This window comes from Hyperolius riggenbachi, chromosome 1 (assembly GCF_040937935.1).
Source record: "Hyperolius riggenbachi isolate aHypRig1 chromosome 1, aHypRig1.pri, whole genome shotgun sequence".
Lineage (NCBI taxonomy): Eukaryota > Metazoa > Chordata > Amphibia > Anura > Hyperoliidae > Hyperolius > Hyperolius riggenbachi.
Genome location: NC_090646.1, coordinates 201,257,780 through 201,274,203, shown reverse-complemented (window position 1 = coordinate 201,274,203; position 16,424 = coordinate 201,257,780). Strand labels below are relative to the sequence as shown.

The 16,424-nt window shown below is 44.7% G+C and overlaps 1 protein-coding gene across 1 annotated transcript in view; it reads right to left on the bottom strand.

Moving 5' to 3' along the window:
- Positions 1 to 16,424, bottom strand: part of SLC7A11 (solute carrier family 7 member 11) — a 414,966-nt gene that overhangs the window by 218,677 nt on the left and 179,865 nt on the right. The window contains exon 5 of the mRNA XM_068279755.1: positions 15,219 to 15,318. Within this exon, the coding sequence (XP_068135856.1) occupies positions 15,219 to 15,318 (100 nt within the window). The remainder of the gene's footprint in view (positions 1 to 15,218; positions 15,319 to 16,424) is intronic.

Sequence of the window (16,424 nt, the reverse complement as noted above, 5' to 3'; positions counted from 1 at the left end):
GATCACGAAGGGGAATTGACACATGTACATGCCTTTTGTTTTGTTGTTGCAGCTGCAGTGCAGCCAGAAAAATTAGGCATGTACACGCACCAGAAAAATTATTATTATGTTTGGTAGCAGCCGCTGCTAGCAGTAGAGGCCATACAAATTCAGGAATCCATCTGGAGTCCTGGACCCTGTTGATGGTGGCGGAGAAGGCATTCAATTGGCCTGCAGGCAGAGATGCTGTGTGGAGACTGACTTAGTCTTGGGGCAGGCAGCAGCGGCCGGCAGACAGAGATGCTGTGTGGGGAATTACTTAGTCTTGGGGCAGGCAGTCACACGGCGTGCAGGCAGAGATGCTGTGTGTGGGGACTGACTTAGTCTTCGGGCAGGCAGTAGCCCTCCGGTATCCATGCCTCATTCATTTTGATAAAGGTGAGATACTTACAGTGGTGTGAAAAACTATTTGCCCCCTTCCTGATTTCTTATTATTTTGCATGTTTGTCACTCTTAAATGTTTCTGCTCATCAAAAACCGTTAACTATCAGTCAAAGATAACCTAATTGAACACAAAATGCAGTTTTAAATGATGGTTTTTATTATTTAGTGAGAAAAAAAACTCAAAACCTACATGGCCCTGTGTGAAAAAGAAATTGCCCCCTGAACCTAATAACTGGTTGGGCCACCCTTAGCAGCAATAACTGCAATCAAGCATTTGCGATAACTTGCAACGAGTCTTTTACAGCGCTCTGGAGGAATTTTGGCCCACTTATCTTTGCAGAATTGTTGTAATTCAGCTTTATTTGAGGGTTTTCTAGCATGAACCACCTTTTTAAGGTCATGCCACAACATCTCAATAGGATTCAGGTCAGGACTTTGACTAGGCCACTCCAAAGTCTTCATTTTGTTTTTCTTCAGCCATTCAGAGGTGAATTTGCTGGTGTGTTTTGGGTCATTGTCCTGCTGCAGCACCCAAGATCGCTTCAGCTTGAGTTGACGAACAGATGGCCGGACATTCTCCTTCAGGATTTTTTGGCAGACAGTAGAATTCATGGTTCCATCTATCACAGCATGCCTTCCAGGTCCTGAAGCAGCAAAACAACCCCAGACCATCACACTACCACCACCATATTTTACTGTTGGTATGATGTTCTTCTGCTGAAATGCTGTGTTACTTCTACGCCAGATGTAACGGGACACGCACCTTCCAAAAAGTTCAACTTTTGTCTCGTCGGTCCACAAGGTATTTTCCCAAAAGTCTTGGCAATCATTGAGATGTTTTTTTAGCAAAATTGAGACGAGCCTTAATGTTCTTTTTGCTTAAAAGTGGTTTGCGCCTTGGATATCTTCCATGCAGGCCATTTTTGCCCAGTCTCTTTTTTATGGTGGAGTCGTGAACACTGACCTTAATTGAGGCAAGTGAGGCCTGCAGTTCTTTAGATGTTGTCCTGGGGTCTTTTGTGGCCTCTCGGATGAGTTTTCTCTGCGCTCTTGGGGTAATTTTGGTCGGCCGGCCACTCCTGGGATGGTTCATCACTGTTCCATGTGTTTGCCATTTGTGGATAATGGCTCTCACTGTGGTTTTCTGGAGTCCCAAAGCTTTAGAAATGGCTTTATAACCTTTACCAGACTTTTAGATCTCAATTACAGTACTTTTGTTCTCATTTGTTCCTAAATTTCTTTGGATCTTGGCATGATGTCTAGCTTTTGAGGTGCTTTTGGTCTACTTCTCTGTGTCAGATAGCTCCTATTTAAGTGATTTCTTGATTGAAACAGGTGTGTCAGTAATCAGGCCTGGGGGTGACTACAGAAATTGAACTCAGGTGTAATAAACCACCTTTAAGTTATTTTTTAACAAGGGGGGCAATCACTTTTTCACACAGAGCCATGTAGATTTGGAGTTTTTTTTTCTCACTAAATAATAAAAACCATCATTTAAAACTGCATTTTGTGTTCAATTAGGTCATCTTTGACTAATAGTTAACGGTTTTTGATGAGCAGAAACATTTAAGTGTGACAAACATGCAAAAGAATAAGAAATCAGGAAGGGGGCAAATAGTTTTTCACACCACTGTAACACTTTTTTGACCTGACTGCTGGTGGTATAATTCAAAGTGCAGTCACACAGAGGTAGTGAAAGGTATGCACTGAATGTGCTGGGCCTGGCACAGTACAACAATTAGCATGGGCCAGCTGTGACAGACAGGGCTGTATATGCAGTGTCAGTGGCACACACACAAAAAAAAACCCATCAGAAAAACATTTAGCTCTCAAAAGAGCAGTTTTGGAGTGCTTTTCATCAACAAATATCAGCAAGGAGCAAGCTAACAGACCTCCTAACTATTGCTTTCCCTATCTCTCCAATGTCTCTCCCTTCTCTCACTGATACACAGCAGCACACAGAGTGAGAACATTGCCGATGAGGCTGCTGCCTTTTATAAGGGGGGAAGGGCTCCAGGAGGGAGTGCAGCCTGATTGGCTGCCATGTGTCCGCTGACTGTGATGTAGAAGGGGGCGGGTCAAACTCGCTAAGTGTTCGTGGTTCATCGCGAACTCGAACCAGCTAAGTTTGCTCAAACAAGTTCTCCGGCGAACCGTTCGGGCCATCTCTAGCCATAAACAAAACCCATGTTGCCAAAAACAATCTTTTGATGATCTTCTTTAGAATATGGTGGCTAAAATATTATAAATGGCCAAAAATGTGATACTCTATAAAAAAAAAAAAAATACTAATCATTAGCTTAATAATATATTCAATGCAGAATTATATGATTCATTGCAGTGCAGCATGGAAATAAACAGGACTTTATATTCTTCTGACAAAGTCATGGTTCCTATTTTCTAATTTGATATTATTCAATGGACAAAACACAACCGTTTAAAGTCATATCTGCATAAATGGGGCCAAAAACATGGTCAGATTGTGTTCCAGTTACTCAGAAAAATAAGCAAGATAGCACTCTAACTCTGGGGAATGCCTGGAGCATAAACAACTGTATCCTACTTCCCCCTACGTACAGAGCTCAGATAAAAGATGAACTACTGGAATTTTTCCAAAGTAACAATATGGGGGATAGTGGTGGGCTCACCTTATACTCTGCCCACGAGGCATTAATTAGAACAGACCTTCTTGATTTCAGGAGTGTAGAACAAAGGAACAGACAACTGAAATGTGATAATCTTTCTGCCAAATGTTAAACTTTTTAACTAAGTAAATGTTAATTCGTATTTTAACTAAGTAAATGTTATGTTTTATCTAAATGGCACTATTGAGCTTTTCAGGCTAAGGAAAGGCCTTAAAACCTTTATGGCTATTAAATTTAGTCATTGGATGCAGGGACATACTTGCCTAGAAGAACTGAAGGAAATATTTTTATTATTATTATTAATTTATAAAGCGCCAACATATTCCGTGGTGCTGTACAAAGTAAGAAACAAACAAACAAAAAAAAACATAACATACATGTGTGGTAGTTGTAGGTCACATAAGAAGTATAATCAAATACACATAGTGGAAATACAGTACAACAAATGTATGTTATGATTCTTGTTTTTTTCAACAATTAAATGTTATTTGTGTGCAGTTATATATGTATATGTCATTAAAGTGAACTTTGTTTACTTTTGCACTTTGCCCCTGATGTTAATTGCGACTTGATCTACGCCCACTGGGCAGGTTTGTTGCTAGGGTCAATGCTAAGGGCTTGATTCACAAAGCCGTGCAAACTATTTAGCACGGATGTGCTAAACAGTTAGCACGTGAAGTGCCATTCGTGGACTTTTGCGCACGCAAAGTGCCGCAATTCGCGTGATCACGGACGCGCAATTTGCCGTGATTCGCACGAATCACGGCAAATTGCGTGCGCAAAAGTCCACGATCGCGCAAATTGCGGCACTTTGCGCGCTCTAACCCATTTGCACGGCTTTGTGAATCAAGCCCTAAGTGTGGTTTGTTGGTGTGTGGGTAAAGCGCTCAAAAGTTCAGTATCCTCAGCACTAGACACCTTGCACTTGTATATGGGGGAAAGGCACACAAAGCCACCCCCCTTCATGGAAAGACTCACCGGATAAGCTGGCCAAACGGGCCCATCAGCGTGTCAGGGGTATTGGCCCCTGTCAGGGGTTGGTGGAGGGTGGTCCTGGAAGCGCAAAGGTGAGGCGTTGGACTAAAGAATGTCCGCATGTCCGATATCACCGTGAGATCGCTGGAGTCTCCTGTCCTTGCCTGCGTGGACATGGGAGAAAGATTACTGCCAGTGGTACCTTTATTGCGTTCTGCTGTGACATCACCCTTAAACGCATTGTAAAGCATAGTTGCCAGCTTGTTCTGCAAGTGCTGCATCCTTTCTGCCTTCTGGTGATTTGGAAACATCTCCGGCACTTTGTGCCTATACCGAGGGTCTAGTAGCGTGGCCACCCATGAAAGATGCCATCTGCACAAAGTTGGATGCAGACGTACTACTCAGAGCCGGGACAAGGTCCTCCAGCACCCAAGGCTGAGACACCAAAGTGCGCCCCTCCATCCCTGCCACCCCAGCTGTCACACACTAATTGCAATTAGACTAAGGGGCGCCACAGGGCCCACAACCTCCCCAACACCTTAATATCTAGTTATCTGGCTTGCAGTCACTGCTATGTATCCCCTTTTCTTATTTCTTTCTGCTTCAAACACAATTAGGAATGACAGCTGAATGAATTCTGCGCCCCCTCCAACACTGCGCCCTGAGGCTGGAGCCTCTCCAGCCTATGCCTCGGCCCGGCCCTGGTACTACTCATCTCCTCTTGCTCTTCCTCCAGTGATGGCAGCTAAGTTCTCCTCCTCCCCCCAGCCATGAAGAATACCATGGGAAAGTTGAGCAGCACAAGCCCCCTGCGACACCTGCTGCGGTTTTTCTTCTGCCTCATCCTCCTCCTCCAAAACAACACCTTCCTCATCATCTGACTCCTCTTCCCCAAATGACTCTTCCTCCTCCTCCCCCCTCTGTGCTGCCGCAGGTGTTGAGGAATCATCTGCTTCTGCGGAGAATTGATCCCATAACTCTTCCTCCCATTCGTGTTCCTGTTCACGCTCCTCCACAGCTTGATCCACCACCATTCGTGTTCCTGTTCACGCTCATCCACAGCTTGATCCACCACTCTACGCACGGCCCGCTCCAGGAAGAAGGCATATGGGATCAAGTCGCTGATGGCGCCTTCACTGTGACTCACCAGGTTTGTCACCTCCTCAAACGGCCGCATGAGCCTGCAGGCATTTCATATCAGTGTCCATTACTTCGGCCAGAACATCCCCATCTCCCCAGACTGTGTCCTTTGACTGTAGTTGTAGAGATACTGTTTGACGGCTTTCTCCTGTTGTAGCAGGCGGTCGAACATCAGGAGGGTTGAATTCCAGCGAGTCGGGCTATCGCAAATCAATCATCTCACCGACAATTTGTTTCTCTGCTGAACATCGGCAAAGCGTGCTATGGCTGTGTAAGACCGCCTGAAATGCCCAAACACCTTCCTGGACTGCTTTAGGACATCCTGTAAGCCTGGGTACTTAGACACAAATCTCTGAATTATGAGCACATGTGCCATGCAGGGTACATGTGTCAACTTTCCAAAATTCAAAGCCAAAATGAGATTGCTGGTGCGGGGTCAGCCACTGATCCACCTGTTTGTTCAGAGCATCCAGGAGAGCTGCTCCAGTGTGACTCTCCGCTTTGAGGCAAGACATGTCTAAGATGGCTTGACACCATCGTACCTGGTATGCAGCATAGACCATGGGGAGCTGGGGCTGTGTAGCTGGAGAGGAGATCACAGCACCAGTTGAGTTGAACTTCCACTCAGCCAAAGAGGAGGACGACAGCAAAGAGGATGTAGCAGGAGGAGAGGAGGTGGCAGCAGGCCTGCCTGCATGCCGTGGAGGTGTCACTAGGTTCGCTGCACAGCCGCGTACTCCCTGCTTGCCAGCAGTCACCAGGTTTACCCAATGGGCTGTGTGAGTAAGGTACCTGCCCTGACCATGCTTGGCGGACCATGCATGCATGGTCAGATGGACCCTTGACCCAACACTGTGTGCCAGAGATGACACCACTTGCCTCTCAACTTTATGGTACAGTTTGGGTATCGCCTTTTTGGAGAAATAATTGCGGCCTGGTATCTTCCACTGCAGTGTCCCAATGGCCACACATTTTCAGAAGGCCTCAGAATCCACCAGCTGGTATGGTAACAGTTGGCGGGATAACAATTCCGCCAAGCCAGCTGTCAGACGCCGGGCAAGGGGGTGAATGGCAGACATTGGCTTCTTCCACTCCAAGATTGCCCTCACGGTCACCTGACTGCTGCTGTGGGCAGAGGAGCAGGAACTGCTCAAGGTGAGAGGCGGAGTGGAGGAGGGAGGCTGTGATTGTGAAGGTGCAAGGGAGAAAGCAGCTGAAGATGATGCACCTGAAGGAGGAAGAGAAGAAGGAGGTTGGCTTTGCTTTTGCGTGCTGCTTTTCCTCAGGTGGTCTTCCCATTGCAGTTTGTGCCTTTTCTGCATGTGCCTTCATGAGGCAGTTGTCGCTACGTGGGTGTTGGCCTTTTCATGGCTCAATTTTTGGTGGCAGAGAGTACAGATGGCATTGCTCTGATATTTGGCATACACACTAGAAAATGTCCACACCGCTGAGCCACCCTGGGTGTGGGCACTATGGTGGCGTCAGCGGCTGACTTTGAAGGGCATGTTGGCTGGCTGTACATAGGTGACGATACATGGCGCTGGAAACTGCCACCAGCTGTTACTGACAACGAGCTCCCCCTGCTTCTGTCAGCAACTCGTCTCCTCCTACTCCTCTCTGACTCCCCCTCTGAACTGTCCCCTTGGTCATCGTGTCTGTTAGGATCCCACGTGGCATCCATGGCAGTATCATCATCATAATCATCCTGAAAAAGCTTCGCTTGTATCAGACACCTCCAAAACTGCACCAACAGCAGGTACTTCATCATCCTCCTCCTCACACTTACGTCCATAGTATCGCCTAACTCAGACATATGAGGTGGTGTAACTTGCTTAGCACCTTCATCTGGTTGTAACAATAATGGTTGTGAATCAGTGATTTCCCCACCAAATAACTCCTGAAAAGTGTCAAATCCAGCGGATGTGGTACTTGGAGTAGCGCTGGTGAATGTGGAAGATGAGGTGTTCTGTGTTAAATAGTCAACCACGTCCTGACAATCTTGGGAGTTGATGGGACGTGCCTTCTTCTGAGCACTGTACTTTGGGCCAGGGCCACACAAAATCATGTCAGCACGACCTTAAACAGACCTGCCGGGTGGCCTGCCTCTGGGTCTGCCCCTGCCTCTGCCTCTACCTGTTTTGTCCATATCGGGGGGAAAAAGTGAAAGGTATGCACTGACTTGACTAATACAATGTGCAGTCACACAGGTGCAGTGAAAGGTAGCAGTGACTGGTATTACAATACAATGTGCAGCTGTCACACAGGTGCAGTGAACAGGTATGCACGGACTGGTATTACAATACAATGTGCAGCTGTCACACAGGTGCAGTTAACAGGTATGCATGGACAGGTATACTAAACAGCGTGCGGTCACACAGGTGCAGTGAACAGGTATGCAGGGATTGGTATTACAAATGTGCAGCTGTCACACACAGGTACCATGAACAGCTGCAATGACTGGTGGTATATTACACTGCTTGCACTCACGTAGGTGCACTGAACAGGTTACAGGTATGCACTGCAGTGATTGGAATTACAAATGTGCACCTGTTACACACACACAGGTACCGTGAACAGGTGCAATGACTGGTGGTATTAACAATGCGTGCGCTCAGGTAGGTAGGTAGGTAGGTGCACTGAACAGTGAACAGGTGCAGTGATTGGGATTACAAATGTGCAGCTGCCTGTCACACACACACAGGTACCCTGAACAGGTGCAATGACTGGTGGTATTAACAATGCGTGCGCTCACGTAGGTATAGGTAGGTAGGTGCACTGAACAGTGAACAGGTGCAGTGATTGGGATTACTAATATGCAGCTGCCTGTCACATACACACACACAAGTACCCTGAACAGGTGCAATGACTGGTGGTATTAACAATGCGTGCGCTCACGTAGGTATAGGTAGGTAGGTGCACTGAACAGTGAATAGGTGCAGTGATTCGGATTAAAAATGTGCAGCTGCCTGTCACACACACACAGGCAGGTACCCTGAACAGGTGCAATGACTGGTGGTATTACCAATGCGTGCGCTCATGTAGGTATAGGTAGGTACGTGCACTGAACCGTGAACAGGTGCAGTGATTGGGATTACAAATGTGTAGCTGCCTGTCACACACACAGGTAGTCTCTGAATGTGCTGGGCCTGGCAGTGGCCATGGCCGGATTTCCGCACAGGCCACCTAGGCCGGTTCCTAAGGGCGGAAACCTGCCGACAATAGAGCTGGGGCGGGTGTCGCACACAGGCAGCAGATCAGCTGTTGAGCTGTCTGCTGCCGCACTGTCCTCCAGTCTATCCTTTATCCTGCGTGCGTGGTAGTGCACAGAGAAAAGAGCGCCCTGCCTCTCCTCTCTCTCACTGAGGGGCGGGGGTTAAGCCATCTTCTGCAGCACATTACAGAGTACATAGTCATGTCACTGACTGTCCTCAGAGGAGCTCACAATCTAATCCTGCCATAGTCATAGTCTAATGTCCTACCATATTATTATTATTATGTATTTATATAGCACTGACATCTTCTGCAGCACATTACAGAGTACATAGTCATGTCACTGACTGTCCTCAGAGGAGCTCACAATCTAATCCTGCCATAGTCATAGTCTAATGTCCTACCATATTATTATTATGTATTTATATAGCACTGACATCTTCTGCAGCACATTACAGAATACATAGTCATGTCACTGACTGTCCTCAGAGGAGCTCACACTCTAATCCTGCCATAGTCATAGTCTAATGTCCTACCATATTATTATTATGTATTTATATAGCACTGACATCTTCTGCAGCACATTACAGAATACATAGTCATGTCACTGACTGTCCTCAGAGGAGCTCACACTCTAATCCTACCATAGTCATAGTCTAATGTCCTACCATATTATTATTATGTATTTATATAGCACTGACATCTCCTGCAGCACATTACAGAGTACATAGTCATGTCACTGACTGTCCTCAGAGGAGCTCACAATCTAATCCTACCATAGTTATAGTCTAAATTCCTACCATATTATTATTATGTATTTATATAGCACTGACATCTGCAGCACATTACAGAGTACATAGTCATGTCAATGACTGATCTCACAGGAGCTCACTATCTAATCCTACCATAGTCTGGTGTCCTCCCATATTATTAGTATGTATTTATATAGTGTTGACATGTTCTTCAGCACATTACAGAGTACATAGTTGTGTCGCTGACCATCCTCAGTCAGTTTAATCACTATAATCTTTTAATCAGTAACCCTAACCTAATACTTAATGTTATCCCTTTTCCCATAACCCTATTCTCAAATTTACTAGCCTCACCCTAAATTGCCAAAAGCTCTAGCTATTAATTTCCCCTAAAGGTTTTTTTCATCAATTCCATACCGTAATATCCTGATCCTGCACAATTTCTATCTTCTTCCCTTTCCTATGTCCGATAACCCTATCCGTGGCCGTTAACGATACAATTCTCCAGATAATATTCATCAAAAATGATCATTCGAAACCACTAATGGAAAAGGAATTTGATCAGATTCATGGGAAAATTAATGGAACAACTTTGTCAATCTTGTTAAATTGAATAGCAGCTTTGTTTCCATTTGTGGTCCTGAATGATTGTTTTTTTGATCGCTATTAACATTGAATTGGACTATCAATCATTGAGAGAATTGTATTAAATGCTACCTTAACCCCGCTGTTGTCATGGGGCGGCTGGAGGTAGTAGGCCTTGGGCAGTACAAAGTACAAATCCGGCCCTGGCAGTGGCACAGCAGGAAATACCAAGGCTGTCTATGCAACACAAGTGTCTGTGGGACACACAAACAAAAAAATAGATCACAAGAACAAGATTAGCTCTCAAAAGAGCTGTTGTGGGGTGCTTTTTTAGCAATAAGAATCAGTAAGCAGCAAGCTAACAAGCCTTCAAGAGCCTAACTAAGCTTTCCCTATAAATCTCTCTGCAGCAGCAGCAGCAGCTCTCTCTTCTATAATTACTGCAGGCACAATGCCTGACGCTGCCTGCCTTTTATAAGATGGGGTGGGGCTCCAGGAGGGAGTGTAGCCTGATTGGCTACAATGTGCCTGCTGACTGTGATGTAGAGGGTCAAAGTTGACCCTAATGATGCACTATAGGGTGAATCGAACTTCCGGAAAAGTTTGCAGTTCTCCGCGATCGCGAACCCCGGAAGTTTGCCGGTTCGCGTTTGCCGGCGAACAGTTCGGGCCATCTCTAATGTGGGAGTGAGGGCAGGTTAGTGTTAGGAGTAAATAGGGGTAGGTTAGTGTTAGGAGTAGGTAGGGAGAGGGTTAGTGTGAGAGGAAGATTAGGTAGAGGCATAGTGGGATACCGGTAAAATTACAGGTATTCTGCTATCGGTTTTAGCCAGCGCCCAATTGTAGAATATTGGTAATTTTACTGATATTCTACTAGCAGGTCCTTCTACAATAGTGACCTTATTCCCCTGGCACACTTTTTGCTTCTACACCTTTACACAGACCCTGGAGCTGTGACTGCTACTTTAGGGATGGTCTCTAAAAATGCCAATATATAAAATTGCACTCTTCACTTTTTATCATACAAGTAATGAAAGCCCTCTCTGAACCTATCAGATCAAATCCTTTGATTGCAGAGTAGAGTTCTACAGAAGGTAGAATTCAAAAGTTTGAGCTATTTGACATGGATGCAATCACCACATTAAAAAAAACCCCACATACTCCCTTAGGAAAGGTGTAAAAAAATGTGTAAAGTGAACTGTGCATATTGTTTGTCTTTTTTATGTCAAGAAATGGCAAGAAATGAGTTTAGTGAAATTTCATAATTAAGGATTAATGAAATCAAGTTGAATAAGAATTTAATTAAAGAAGAGTTTCCTTACAGCAAGGAAGATAATTCCAACCAAATATATTTCCAATTTTCCATAAACAAAGACAACTTTGGAGTGTAATTAAAGGAGCTCCCAAAAGAACTATACAATCTAGCAGAAGAATAAAAAACTAAACTAAAACCATAGTTTAAATAACACACGCACCCTCCCAGTGTTATTTATATAGTAAGATACATTTTTCTTCCCCAGGCAGCAGTGAAAGTTCATTACCCTTCACCACCCTCTTCTATGAGTTGGTAAATTTGAATAAACATTTATAACTTTATCAAAAGATGCTGGATCTTCATACTTTTGCATGTTGTCCATTCCTCTCCTCATTCCGTCAGTTCCAGTAATCACTCCTTGAAAAAATTGACTTTTAGCTTTAGTCATATTTTTAGACAGGAAGAGGCAGGCTTGCGCTGATGTCCCCTCTTATCATTCTCCCAGTTCTTCCTTTTAAGGGGAGGGAATGGGTGCTGAAGAGGAGGGAAAGGGAGGGTGATAGGAGGGGACATTGCCGCAGGCTTTTCCTGTTTATAAATTTAACTTAGACAAAAATCGTATATTTTGAAGAGTGATTATAGGGATTGGATGGACTAAGGAGAGAGATGGATATTGCACAGAGAGATATGGATCCACCATGAACATACCTCTGTGCTTAGCTTTGATAGCTTTGTGACAGGTCAGGTGTGCTTTAAAGGAATACTTAAGTCTCCTAAAAAAAATGACTTTTACTCACCCGGGGCTCCCCTCAGCCCCCTGCAGCTGAACGGTGCCCTCGCGTGTCCCTCCGATGCGCCTGGACTCGCCGGCGGCCACTTCCGGTATAGCCGCGTTCCCGGCCGCAATAGCATTATAGAGGGCGCTATTGCGGCCGGGAACGTTCCCAGCTTGTCGGCCTGTGACGGCCAAACCGGACGTGGCGAGTCCAGGCGCTTCAGGGGGCTGAGGGGAGCCCCGGGAGAGTAAAAGTCATTTGTTTTAGGAGACTTAAGTATTCCTTTAAGTCAGTATGTGAACATACAACTAAGCATTGTGTGTAATGGAAGTGTAATGCCTGGTACACACAATGAGGTTTTCTGCGCAGAACACTCTAGCCCATGTGCGAGTGATTGACAGTGGGGCTCATGCAGGTGCAGTAGAGGACAACCTCAGAGGAGGTTTTCTGCCTCGGCAGGGACCCTGGGCAGGTGGCTCGGAGAGGAGCTGCGACGAGGGAGGGACATGTCGGCTGCAAGGGGCTGTAGGAAGCCCCGGGTGAGTAAATCAGGGGATAGCTTGCTATGCCTGACGTTTCCTTTAAGGGCAGAGTACGGCAGTAAAGTGTGATACATTACAGGCTTCCAGCATAGCAACACGTCTTCCTCACTTCTCTCTTTAGCCGCACCACTGCCTATCTGCATGCAGGTCCCACATGACATGCAGGGATGAGAGCCACAAACAAATAGACAGCAGTGTGGCTGAAGAGAGAATTGAGGAGGATGTGTCGCTCTTCTGGAAGCCGGTAATGTATCACGCTACGCTGCCACACTCCGCTAAATTGGCAAGGGGAGGAGCGGGAGGTAAAAGCATTTGGCTGGGGCCTGGCCAGAGTTTTGACCTTGGGAGGGTGAGTGGAGGTTTGTGAGCCTAGCCAGATGAGTTCTGCCAGGCGGCCCACTGATCTCTAGGTATGGCCCATGATACAGAGATAAAATTACAGAGAATGAGACACAAAGATGTTCAATTCAGTAATCATTGCTAACCTTGAGTGCTTCAAATATAATGCATATTATGTATAAAAGTAAAAAAAAAAAATCATGAATGCAAAAATGTTGATTGGCTTAATAAAGAGAATTTAAAAAAAAGTCTCATTATTAGTCCTGAAATCCTGTGTCATATTCAGAAATATGGCCCTAGTCAGCAAACAAGTTCTTTTCAAACCTCCCCCCTCTGAACTGTAAATTTGAACATGCCTCCGATCTCCCTATTTTTGTGTAATGCTGCTTGTCTGCTGTTCCAGTCATCAAGCTGTCACAGGCTGGTGGTGTGCCTCTGTCACACATTCACATACCGTCAAGTCCTTTCCCTCTTTTCAAGTTGTAAGAGGATAATTACACACTATTAAGTAGCAGAAAAGCTCGGGAAGTCACATACTTAATGACATATTTTAATGTGATTTTATATTTGTACCTCCTCCTGTTATTTTTCTAACAAGTGCTGTTAACCTTGTGTTGCCTGTAGATGTGGCATCAAATCCATCACATCTGAAAACAAATTTGTTACATTTTGCTATGTTATTAAGAAACGGTGTGTTAAGCAGCTGACAGATTACATTATACGACAGCAGACAGCTTGATAGCTGGTTCCAACCATCAGTTCACTTGATTTAAAGAGTATGCAGCCAGAATAAAGAAAAGAATCTCAGAAGATTTGCATCCTAAATAGTTCTGGAAAAAATATCTTGCTAAATCTGTCCATTTCACTCATGCCCTATTTATAAGAATATCTATTAAACAACTGTTCTCAGGTTGAAGTTGTGATTCACTCTATGAAGGTGGACATGTACTGCAAGGTCAATGTCAAACAACGTTATGCATTTTTATTTTCCTCCAAACCGCAAAATTAAAGGATAATGTTTACTGTAAAGAAAAACAAGTGGTGCTGTACCTTGTAGACAAGACTGATGATGGAAGGATGGGGGTGAAACAGGTAATTTCGGTGCCTGCAAGCAGTATAGATTGGACATTGGGGTCACATGCTTGGTTATTATACAGCCAAGTCCTGGCTATTAAATTTTCTACTGGCCGTCATCAACACTCGGCTATCATGTAATGCGAATCAGGTTATTTTGTCACGTGGCGCTGAGCTCCGTGCACAGAAGTGCGCCCCGCATATCGGTAATTTGGGGCTCAGGCGGCTGCCAGACTCCGAATTACATCTCTTGCGAGAACTCGGAGGGGGAATGGTATTTAACACCACCCCCAAGACGCCATGCACTCATGCAATGAGCACCAGGTATTAGTTTCACAGCACATCCGGCACTCGGCTATAAAATAACCAACATTCCATCGGCTATTGTATACCTGAGCACCAGATAGAATGAACAACCTTGGAGACGGCAGACCACAGGCTTTAGCAGTGAAAAGCTGTATTGGAGCAAACAGAGGTACACAACATGTTTCGGGCGTTGCCCTTTATCACACCTGAGAAAGGGCAACAATAATATTAATAATAATAATACAATAATAATAATCCTAACATTTGTATAACACTTTGCTCCTGCCTGTTGGACTCAAAGCGATTGAGAGCTGCAGCCACTAAGGGTGTGCTCAGCATGGAGCCATAGGCCAGTGTGGTGTAGTGATGGTGCTATCTACCATGTACTGAGCACCAGAAATCAGTTTCACAGGGCACTAGGATTAGAAATTTAGGTTAGGCAAAAGGCTTATTTTTAGGAGGGTTAATGTTAAAGGATAGAATATGGAGAGATTAGAGAAAAGATGGCCATTAATGGTGCAATCTCCCAAATGGTCGACCATTTGATCAATCAGATCAGGTACCATTAATGGTGCTCATCAGTGGCCAATTAATGTTCTATCGACGTTCCATTTATCTAAATTTCTGAACAATTCTTTGAGTTTGTTCAAATTGCTGATTATTTTCATCTGCGTTGATGGATCATTATTCACAATGATTGGATCGAACGGATTGGATAGGATGGTTGATCATTTGGGTAACTGGATCAATAATGGGCACCTTTAACCCTTTTGTAGCCAAGTTATTTAAAGGCTTTGAGCAAATTTTTTAATGTCTTATTTGTTTCATTTCCTTGCTTCTAATTAGTATCGCTGTAATGTATATTTATGGCCACGTGTCATTAGGTGGTAGTGTGAGACAATAACAGGACTTCTGCTTTCAGTTTCTATATTTTCTACTAACAGAGAGACTGACAGACATTTGTGCATTTTTTTATTTCTTATTTGTTTCATTTTCTTGCTTCTAATTAGTATTGCTGTAATGTATATTTATGGCCACATGTCATTAGGTGGTAGTGTGAGACAATAACAGGACTTCTGCTTACAGTTTCTATATTTTCTACTAACAGAGAGACTGACACACATCTGTGATGAAATCAAACAGTGGTGGAGCAGGTGTAGGGTTCCATATAAGTACACCGTGTAACATTAACTTACCAGCCAGAATATGCGTACATTCCAGAATAGAAGGCCAATGGTAATCCCATAACACTGACATCTTTCCCAACAAAAGCATCTTTAAAGTTCTGAGTCTCTCCTGCAAGAAACATTACTTTACATTGGTATGCAAAGAAACAGTTTACATGGATCAGTTACAGGAATCAAATCAATTACGGATTTGTAGCTATCAATGAAAGTACTGAGGAATGACCATCTATCTTCTGACACTCCTCATTTACAGGAAATAGAAAATGTATAAGAAAAAGGTATGCCTCAGTGAGCTGGAAACCACCAAAACACATTGGAGGTCATGGGAATCCTGCATTCCTGTTATGGCTTTTGTCTGATATTAGGCAGCAAAAATCTGTAACTTTTGCCTGGATCACACTAGAAGATAGTCAGGGCTCCAGCTATTCATGGGCATAGCAAAGACTTTAATAAAACCTGGTAGGCCTGGAAAAAAGGTTCTTCCCATGAGTGGATTTACGCTTCTCCCATTCTATTTGTACTTGCAGGTTTAATGCAAATGAACCCCCAGCAGATCTGATATCACATTGCACTGATCAAAAGTGATCCAGAGGTTTCTTCTTGTTTTTTTTGGGAGGTTTTTTTTGTAGCTGGGAAATGCAGTAAGGCTGTCAAAAAGGCACCCTTTACTCACTCTGATTAGACAGCATGGAAAAGAGAAATGATCTTGAGTTCTCCTTCTATCTGTGTCTCCATTGTCTCCTTCTGCTTCTGTGGCCTCTGCAGATTTCAGTGAGTAGCTTTAAAGTGAATGTGAACCGCATTTAAAAAAATGAGACAGATACTTACCCAAGGAGAGGGAAGGCTCTGGGTCCTATAGAGCCTTCCAGCTCCTCTCCTGGTCCCCTCGTTTCAGTGCTGGCTCGCCCGGTAGCAGTATTTGACTAATTTAGTCAAATACTGCTTTACCCGGCCGAAGGAGGCTTCAGAAGTCTTCAGGGAGCCCGAGTGCTCCTGAAGAAGGGCGGCCCTGTACTGTGCCTGCGCAAGCACGCTCTCTTGCACGCTCATGTGTGTGCAGTATGGAGCCGCACGTCTTCGGGAGGACACGGCTCCCGAAGACTTCCAAATACCCTTTCGGTGGGGGATTGAAACGGGGGGGGGGGGGGGGGGCAGCACAGGATAGAGGGCACCGAGAGAGGAGACGGAAGGCTATATACGTCCCAGAGCCTTCCC